The sequence below is a fragment of the Ipomoea nil genome, unplaced genomic scaffold (genome assembly GCF_001879475.1).
Source record: "Ipomoea nil cultivar Tokyo-kokei standard unplaced genomic scaffold, Asagao_1.1 scaffold1993, whole genome shotgun sequence".
NCBI lineage: Eukaryota > Viridiplantae > Streptophyta > Magnoliopsida > Solanales > Convolvulaceae > Ipomoea > Ipomoea nil.
The window spans coordinates 1,207,870-1,218,154 of NW_017618421.1; the positions used below are offsets into that span (position 1 = coordinate 1,207,870).

The 10,285-nt window shown below is 35.5% G+C and overlaps 1 protein-coding gene across 1 annotated transcript; it reads left to right on the top strand.

The window, feature by feature from the left end:
- Nucleotides 1-5,462: 5,462 nt before the first annotated feature.
- On the top strand, nucleotides 5,463-6,563 carry LOC109147350 (protein PHLOEM PROTEIN 2-LIKE A9-like). The gene is made up of 2 exons (XM_019295015.1): nucleotides 5,463-5,637; nucleotides 5,747-6,563. Exons 1-2 carry the CDS (start codon nucleotides 5,575-5,577, stop codon nucleotides 6,209-6,211), a joined length of 528 nt encoding a protein of 175 aa, XP_019150560.1. The 5' UTR covers nucleotides 5,463-5,574; the 3' UTR covers nucleotides 6,212-6,563.
- The last annotated feature ends 3,722 nt before the right edge of the window (nucleotides 6,564-10,285 follow it).

A 10,285-nucleotide genomic window follows, 5' to 3' on the forward strand; every position in this document is an offset into this window, starting at 1 on the left:
GAGGGCCGACCGTCACCTTCGCCACTAAAGAAGGTATTCAATGGTTGCTTTCTCCCTCAAAAGAATAAGGTAACCTACTGCTCGCGTTCTTCAATTGAAGAATGCATTTGACAATAGCCATCTTTAGTGATGAAAGTGGTCAGCGACTGTTCAACGGTAGTCGAAACCCTAATTGCCAATTATTATTGGTGGATAACTAATTATTGAGTTCAGATACAAAAAATGAAAAGTTTATGTGATTAATTGCATCTTTTTTAAAGTTTCTGCGCCTAATTTCTTTTCTATGTAAAGTTCAATGACTTATTTTACCATTTTCTCTTTTAATATACAAAAACTCAAAAATAAAATAAAGTAAAATCACCAAACTTATCCTTAGGAAATTATGCTAGGATTTACACAGAAGCATCATAACGCAAATCCATAACACACCATTATGTTTCGTTACTTTGCCATCACCAGCACCCTAAACAAGCTGTCATCACCATATGTCCAACTCCAGACCATATCTACATCATACTCACCATAGCCAACATCCCTAAAGCAAAGGTAAAATATTATGAATAATAACTATAATCAATCCTTACTAGTTCTATGCATCAAGTATCGTTCCGATAGATGTGTATACTTTAATTTATATCAAGTTTTTTCTATGAAAGATTTTTTATTAAAGCTAAGGATGATGGCCAAATAATCCAAGTTTTAGTATACTTTAACTCAGTGGCAAGCTCAATTTCAGCCAAATACACACATCAAAAGAAAAATATTTCTGATGAATGTTGTGCTATAGATATAAAATTTCTCGTCCTATTGCCATCACCACATCCACCTTTGAGACAGCCTCTAACATTGGCGTTAACTCTTGATATTCTATCAATTGCTGAGGAACCAAATATTTCACTAGTTGTTTAGGAGCCCATAGATTCTGATATTCCACAAGCCTTCTTCATACTTTATATGAAACAACAATTAGGTCCTTTAACTTTAAAAAGTTACAATTAAACACATCAACTTGTTATTTTTGTACATATGGGCCTAATAGCCCATTATCCACCGGTAATTTGGGATTCGACAACCCAAACCGGCATTCAACGACCGTCGCCTTCAAAAATGGTGTACACCCCACACCACAGGGGCCCCCTCAACTCCCTATCCTATGTCCGAAGAGAGGATGTAAATCGCAGGATGTGCCTCAACGACAAGGAATTTCGATTGTTGCTTTTTCACCATAGGTTCTTACCCCTTGGAGGGTTCGAACCCGAATTTTTGCTGGCCTCAACAACCACACTCATGTCCTTGCCAACGGAGCTATGCCCCGGGGGCCAACCGTCATCTTCGTCACTGAAGAAGGTGATCAATGGTTGCTTTTCTCCCTCAAAAGAATAAGGTAACCTACTGCTCGCTTTCTTCATCTGAAGAATGCATTTGACAATCGCCATCTTTAGTGATGAAGGTGTTCGACGACCGTTCAACAGTAGTCGAAACCCTAATTGTCAATTATTATTGGTGGATAACTAGTTATTGAGTTTAGATACACAAAAATGACAAGATGATGTGATTAATTGCATACACCTAGTCCATGGTAGAATTGAACGTATATGGGATCAATATATAATTGTGTATGTTGACTACATACTTATGAAGATCGGTTCACGATATTAGAGGGAGATATGAGCTCAAATTTAATGGAATGTCGAGAAGCTCCGTGTAATGGAAAGATCTTCATTATTTAAATCCACGTACTAGATAGACTGATTTTTGGAAGTTCATAAGATAATCAATTTGCAACTATTAGACACTAATTAATTTGCCAAACATATCTATTGATCATACTAATCATAACAGACTAACTTGATCCCATATACCTTCCCCAAATTGGACCTATTTTGTCTACCAATGTTCCTTGACACCAAAAGTGTAAGAGACCTATCGGTGTAGAAAATAAGAATCCGTAGAAAGCTAAATCTAGTAAGTAAACATTGTCACTCTTGAAATCTCATAAAGAATTATGACCTGAAGACGTTCATTCATTAGGCGAGAAACCCTAGTAAACTTATAGGTAACCAAATAATCATAATACTAGAGACGCGAAACAACCATATCCGAATACCTTTGAGAAATGAGTAGATTCTGGTTGACTTAGATATTTCCATGAACATTTGTGAATATGAGAGAAATTTATGATAAAATATTATAGTTGTCGACAACACAATTGCCTATATAATTGCTCATATTATAATTTAGATTTAGAGCTAGGCGCTAGAAGCTTCCTCACTAATTAATATATATAAAACAGCAATTAAAACATAGCTAAACTTGCTAAAATGAATGTATTCTCTTTATAACATGTACATTATATCATTGAATGTTAACCTTGTTGGTTATAAGTGAGTGTTTGTACGAAAGAGAAATACAAATAATGAGGTAGTATGATGTAAAAGCGAGACTAGTAGTTCAAGGGTTTACGCAGAGACCCATATTTGATCTTGATCAAGTATACTCTTCCACAATGGATGACATTAAGTTCCGCTACTTAACATCATTGACAGTGAATAACAAATTTTGATATGCGGCTAATATGTATTTGGAAAAGTCCTTGAAGGATTTAAAGTTCTCAAAATAGAGAAAATCGCAACATGGATAATGTTGAATTATGAAGATTTTAGTTGTCTTGGAATAATCAACAGTTGATTGAGTGTTTTTCTCCTAAAGAAGAAATATGTAAACAATATGTGTCATTATGTGTTCATTAAAAAATTGGTAATGGAGTTATGTATTTGCTTATTTATTATCTCAGTCTATGCATAACTACTAGTGAATCACATATAGAGCTTGATGATATTAGTTCATTCCTAAAGACGAAGTTTGGAATGAAAGACTTGGGAAACAAAGTATTATCTCGGCCTGTAGATCGAGTATCTCCTTGAAGGAATGTTACACACCAGTTAGCCTATATTGAAAAGCATCTTGAAGATGTTTTATATGGATAAGTATCATTTACATGTCACGCTAAAAGTTGTCCAATCTCTTGAAGTATATAAGCAACCGTTTAGACTCAATGAGGGTAATGAGGATACCTTAAGACCGAAAGTCCATTACTTCATTGTCGTTGGAGCACTACTTTCGGGTTAGAAGTTCCATAATCGCACTAGGCCTGATATTGGAATGGTGTTTAACATATTCTCTAGTATTTCTGAGGTACAAAGATTTTGACATTTATGTAAGAAACCAATATGTGGTTTTGATGGGCTACTTGGGTACTTGTTGTATTATTTGATCCCCATGGTGCAAGTCCCAAACTAGTTATGTTATGTTTTAACCCCCCTCCGCCTCCCCCCCCCCCCCCCCCCCCCCAAAAAAAATTATCTTATATGAGGACAATAAAGCTTGTGTTGCACAAATGAGAAATGTGTGTGTTAAGAAAGTTTTGACAAAGCATATATAGCGTCAAAATTCAACCCATGTGATCTCTAGAAGAGGCACGAGATTATTATACAAAATGTTCACTATAGTGACAATATTCTTGAAGATTGTACCATATCCATTTCCTACACTCTTTTTGAAACTATGTTTTTATTATTTTAGAATGTGTAGATTTTGAAGGTTGTTTTCTTTAGGGGGAGTGACATTTACTTGAATCAATCTTGAAGATTGGACTTGAATAATCCTAAAGGTTGGATTTTAAAGACCGACATATGTACTATATATCTTTCCTTTGATTGAGTTTTGATATAATTTTCTTAATTAAAGGTGTTTTAGCGAGGTAGCTAGTGCAACACATGAATGAATACATATCATGTACTCTTTTTCTCACTATGTTTTTCCCATTGGGTTTTTCTAGTGAGGTTTTTAATGAGGCATGAGTATGATATAGTAATGCCAAAAGGGAAAAGTTGTAAATAAATATTTAAATAGACATACTCCAAAATCCTCCAGATTATGCCCTGAAGGTTTAAAATTGATTTATGGTTGTACTCTTTTTCCTTTAGCTAAGTTTTTCCCATTGAGTTTTCTTAAGCTAAGGTTTTTAGTGAGGCAACTAGTGCAACACATGATATCACATACTTTGTGTATTCTTTTTCTCAACTATATTTTTCCCACTGAGGTATTTAATGAGGCATGAGTATGGTAACATAATGGCAAAGGGGGAGTGTTATAAATATTTATTTTAATATGGGGTCATTATCTCACTCTCTCCTACTTCTATGTTCTTTGTGTACCGTTATCCCTTGTGTATATATACAAACAGTTATTAATGAAAATGGTTGCTGGTGTTCTACGTTCAATTTTGCCCTTCTCCTCTCCTTCTCTCTTCTTCTCTATTCTGGTTTGAGTGTACAATTTCTCAGGATTCACACGAGATTACATTTTGATTTACAACAATTTTTGTCTTTTTCTTTTTTGGACATATAACATTAATCCATAAAAGAATATATTATTAAAAAAAAAAAACTTAAATGTTACTCATATTGATATACTATTTTTTTAGAATTTCTTTAAAAAAAATTAAATATACAGGTACATAAAGTCATTACTTTAGTTTAATGTTTGTGTTTTATATTTTTTTTAACGTATAGAAAGAACATTATGAACCTATTATAAACTGAATGGAAATACATATGATGTACATTTAGTTAAGTATGTGTTTATTAACATTAAGGTTTAGGATTATATACATATAGAATAAATATTATGACCATAGTGCAAGATGAATATTATTAAACATGATGCGGGCGTTTATATATTTATGTACATTAAGCTTTAATTTGTAATTGAACAAAGTAAATGATGAATGTTATTAAACATGATTCATCTGTAATATAATGTTTATGTACGTTAAATTTGTTTTTATGGAAAACCTACTATAAACTTAATCAAAATAAATATATGTACATTTAATTTAGTATTTATGGACATATAAAATAAATATTATGAACATAGTAAAGAATGATATCATTAAATCTGATGCACTTCATTACATTTGAAATAAAAAGACATTATTTTAGATCAGGGTCTACCATGCAAATTAGACCCTAGTCAACCATATAATTTGCCGTCAACTTTATAACAAGTTAATCAAGATAAATATGTATAAGATAACTAATAATAATGGTGCATTTGGTTAATATTCTCATTTGACATTCATATCAGACAACTAATAATAATGGTGCATTTGGTTAATATTCTCAATTTGACATTCATATCACACTACTAAAGATATAACTCAAAATAAAGAAATCAATATTAAAAAAATGTGATAGTATTAATACTTGGAGCGCATAAACAAACGCGTGCATGCGTGTTAAACGTCTGCCGGCGCCTAACAAAAATTCTTCCCTTTTATATCAGACGACCATTGTAAGTAGTAAAGATATAGAGGTTTAAATCATCAAAGCATATATGACGTTGTTATTATTCGCATGTTCTCTTCTACTTTCTCTCTCTATATATAGCTGCATGTTATTCGTCATTACAAGAACTCAACATTGTTTAGGCTCCTCCGATCCGATAATATATATATACGCAATTGGTTTTAGGTTTTTTGAGGTTAAACTTAATTGCTAGCTTCAGTTCATTATGACTTCTAATCCACATTTTGAAGGAAACCCTGATTTATTTTATTGCGACAAAAATCTGCAGGTATATTTTCTTGCTTTTCACCCTCTTTAATTTTAATAAATTTTATCCTTTTTTGTTCATGTATGTTGTTGAGGCATAGCATTGTGTAATTTTCTTGTTTAATTTGCAGAAAACAAAAATATATCCGGGGGCTCTTAGTATTGTTTGGGGCAACGATGGACGTTACTGGAAGCCAATAAAGCAGACCAAGCCATCCTACGCCGACGGGGAAATGCCCCCTGCAGAACTAATACAAGTAAACTGGCTAGAGGTGACTGGTTCAGTTGAAGTGAAACGCAACAGGAGATACAGTGTTCAGTTCCAAGTGTCGCTGACGCAGGACGCTTTTGGGTGGGGAAACTCTCCAGTCTATTTTATGGCCAAAAGGGAGGGCTGTTCTAAATCCCAAGTTATCTGGAGAAAGTGCAGTTTATCATCAATGCCTGCCGGTCGGAAAATATATGTACCCGGAAATTTGGTCGTCGATTCTGGGAATGCCTTGCAGCTTCAGTTCGGCTTGTACGAAGTCTGGACCGGGAAATGGAAAGGAGGGCTAAAAATTCATCACGTTCTGGTTGAACCCGCCGCCCTATAAGGAATTGGAATATTATTAAAAGCCGGCCGGATTTGAAAGGTGGCCTGATCTTATCAGATCAATATATGCAAACAATGAAGAGATTCTTTAATTTGCTTTATCTTTCTCTTCATGTCATCAAGCTAAGGGGAGCGTGCAATGCAAAAAGGTGGAGAGATTCTTTTAATTTGCTTAATTTTACTTTCTTTATTTCATGTCATCAAGGGAGCGCGTACAATGCAATAAAGTGGAGAGAATGATTTGCATTTCTTTATTCATTTTCATGTAACGAATGTATAGCGATTACCTTGCAATTCAATTAAGCGTGTAATGTCACTTACATTAATGAAATAATGACTGAAATTTTTCTTAATCAACAATCTGTTATAGATTTCTTAACAAATTTCTATACTTAATATTTTTAAGTGTATTATGCTTAAGGATTGCAATTTGCATTGTTAGTTTTACGGCTACAAGATAACTGGTCGGCAAGTCAACACAACCGTAAAACAATATATATCACAGAAGCAGTGTTATTGCTAGAGGGTAAAAAATCGAACCATTTACAGTGTGACCCCGGGGTATTTATACATAGCCGTGTGACTGAAAAAACGAAAGGGAAATATTAACAAATTTGGACTTAAAAAACCTTTCTAAACTAACTTTAATTTGGATTTGATTCCTAGTTTACAAGATCCCATTCTTAATATTGGTAAAGGAAATCCCTCCCAAAATCTGGAGAAGTTCTCGGGGTACTATTCCTCATAAGATGTCGGTACTGTTGCCTGCAACTCCTTCGTTGACTACCGACCACTAGCTGGGTACTCTACTCGGGTATCTATCACTAGTCCATCACTTTCCTGCAGCTCACTAAGCTGACGGCGCAGGAAAGTAACCTACTACTGCTTGTCTCTTGAATCATTGACACTTCTTCTAGCGAGCGGTCCTCTTGGATTCGGTGTTAGAATAAAATATTTTGAGCCATTTTTTTAAAATAAATTCAACACCGAAACATGATTTGAAACAAAAATCCTAAATTCTCGAGTACATTGCGTGCCAAGTTTTGAACAGAAAATTCAATCTAAGTGAAACCGGGAGAAATCTGAGAAGCCTAAATCAAGTGTCTACTTAGAAATCATTTTTTGGAAATTCCTTTTCAACCCCAAACTATTTTTAAAATCCTGATTTTGGACCATGGTCCATGAAGCATGGTGAACCACGCCACTCCAAAACCCCTCGTCTGATCTTGTAGAACAACCACCAAATTACCACCTTACCCTCCACCAATCATTGAGTATCTTCCTAGGGTTTTGCACCCATATAAAAGGAATAGTAAGCCAATGTTTTCTCCTGATTTCACTCTTTTCTTCCCACATCTTTGAGCTCTGCAATCACAAGAAGAAAGCACAGTAAGTTTCTTCAAGTTTTAGCCTTCATTTCCTTCCAGCTTTCCTTCTATTCTCTCTATCTCTGAGAACATTAGTAGTAAGAGTGTTGTGTGGTTTGTTTGAGATATTTAGGAGGTGAAGGAGGGTGTAGCTATTGGGAAGAAGGTGGAATCCCAGCCAAGAGGAGGAATCTACAAAGGTATAACCCCATGGGCTCCCAAAACTATTTTAGACTCTGTGAAGTCTTGTTTCTATGCTTGAAATGAGTAGAAATGCTAGAATAATGTGTGTTTGAGCTAGTAAATGATCTATTGATGATCTATGATGTTTTTTTGATGGTTTGGGAGTGTTTATTTGCCTGATATTGCATTACAGGTGAAAAGAAACTCACTGGTGCACAACACAGTGTGACCAGATGAGGCACGGATCTAGACAACGACCCTTGGAAGGAGCCGTTGGCTAGGGCTGTGGAGGAACAGCCCTAGGGCACGGCTCTAGGCAAGAGCTGTGGCCCTAAGCCGCCGCTTGCCGGTTCCAGGCGGTGGGGCTCCTCAAGCCTCGCCACAAGCCCCGCTAAGAGAAGTTCTGCAGTGGCCGGGCCCTTATGGCTTAGCTACGTGTCGTTTCGGACCGGGACTCGGGGCGGGCCCTTGAGACTCGGACACTCGGGGCCATTACGACGCACGTTTAGAAATTGATTTCATGGAATTTAGAGTAGAAATGAGCATTTTGTGATAGAATTTGTGAAGGAGAATGCTACAGAATTGTCTGAGAGTAATTACAGTGAAGGAAAATGTTAAGTATTTGGTCTTTGCTATTTATTTGAGAAGCATGACAATTATGTGATTGTTAGATAATGAAATATGATCCATATTTGTTAAGTTTGCTAGAAAAGCAGGCCTAGATGTCTAATTGACTTGTTGAGATTATTGCCAAGAATATTAAAGTTTACAGAGCATGATTACAGTAAATGAGTTTATGTTGAACATATTGAGTTCAAAAGCATGTTGAATACTTGCTAAGTGTTTGCCAATGAAGATTTGCTAAATTATGATTTATGAGCATGTTTATAGAATGGTTGAGAATCCACAGTGAAAAGATAATTGAAGTTCATTCTACAGTAAAATGCATATTTGAGCATATCATGTTTTAAAATGCATAAATGGCCAAAGTGAGGCTAAGTATCATTTTTCAAAGACTCATATCTATTTTAGAAGGTCATTTTCTTGTTGCATTGAGAAACTGTTGAGAAGATGTGTGCATAAGTTTGCATAAGTAAAGAAGTTGCATGAGATATATATGTTATATATTGTGAGACAAATAGTATTTGGAGGCCCGTTAGGACTTTATCCTTTCAGAAGAAAAGAGATAAGATCGGATAGAACCAACATATAGTAAAAGAAAGAAAGTAAAGCAAGAAACGGACATTGCGATCCGATATCATGTAACGCGGCGTATTCCCACGTTACGAGGTTGGAAACTATCCGCCAGGCTTGGAATCCTGGTCAGGGGGTGTGCACACTGATAGTTCAATACCTGATTCCACAGAGTTTGAGAAAAGGATCAAGAGAGTGGTCTTACGGGCGAGATGAGTATTAGGCCAGCTAGATGCCGAGCCCAGATAGGGTTATCCACCTTATGGTGAAGTCCTACCTTGCCCATGATTAAAGAGAAAGCAATCGAGTCAAGAGACTCAAGAGAAAGCAATCGAGTCAAGAGACTCAAGAGAAAGCAATCAAGTCAAGAGATTCAAGAGAAAGCAATCGAGTTAAGAGACTCAAGAGAAAGCAATCGAGTCAAGAGACTCAAGAGAAAGAAATCGAGTTAAGAAACTCAAGGGAAAGAAAGCGAGTCATTGTGACTCTAAGAAACCTCCACAAGAAAAAGTATTCTTTTTATAAAAGAGTGTATATGTATATCTATCTATACTTATACTAAAAGCATCATGTTCGTTTTATTGCATGATCAAGTAGATTGCATATTGAGTATATGATTGCACGAGATTGCATGTTGAGTATATGATTGCACGAGATTGCATAATGAGTATGGTTGCACTAGGTTGCATAATGAGTATATGATTGCTTGCATATTGAGTATATGATTGCACGAGATTGCATGATGAGTATATGATAGCATGAGCTTGATTTGAGATTATGTGATAGCACAAGATTGCTTGTTGACTTATGTGTTAGCGTGAGATTACTACCGAGATGTTAGATAGACTTGAGATTATGGATAAGTTAAGTATGTGGAAGTATGAGCTTGAAGATAAGCTAGATAATTGTGAAAGCATGCCTATTTGTTAATTAGGTTGCAAGCATATAGAAACCATGTTAAGCATGATAAAGTGTTGCTAAGTGATTGAGAATGCTTGATCTAAGTATGCAAAACAAATGTTTTCCAAAAATATATACTGTAGTACTTTACAGGGTTGAGTGGTGTTATACTTAGCTTCGTGCTAACGAGTTTGTTTTCTACTTGTTGTTTGTTAACCCCTTTCAGGTGGGCCCAGTTCGTGAGAGAGAGTACGAGTTAGATTAGACTAGCATTAGTTAGCTTGTGTAGTCTAAAGCTCTTGATGTTGATTTACTCTTTTGAGACTTGTAGATGACTACCCTATGCTTTTGATGGTGCTGGACACCGGGGTTATCCCCTAGTTTGATTGATGTTTAGTAAGATTTTATGATTTAGTTGTTATCCTTAGCCT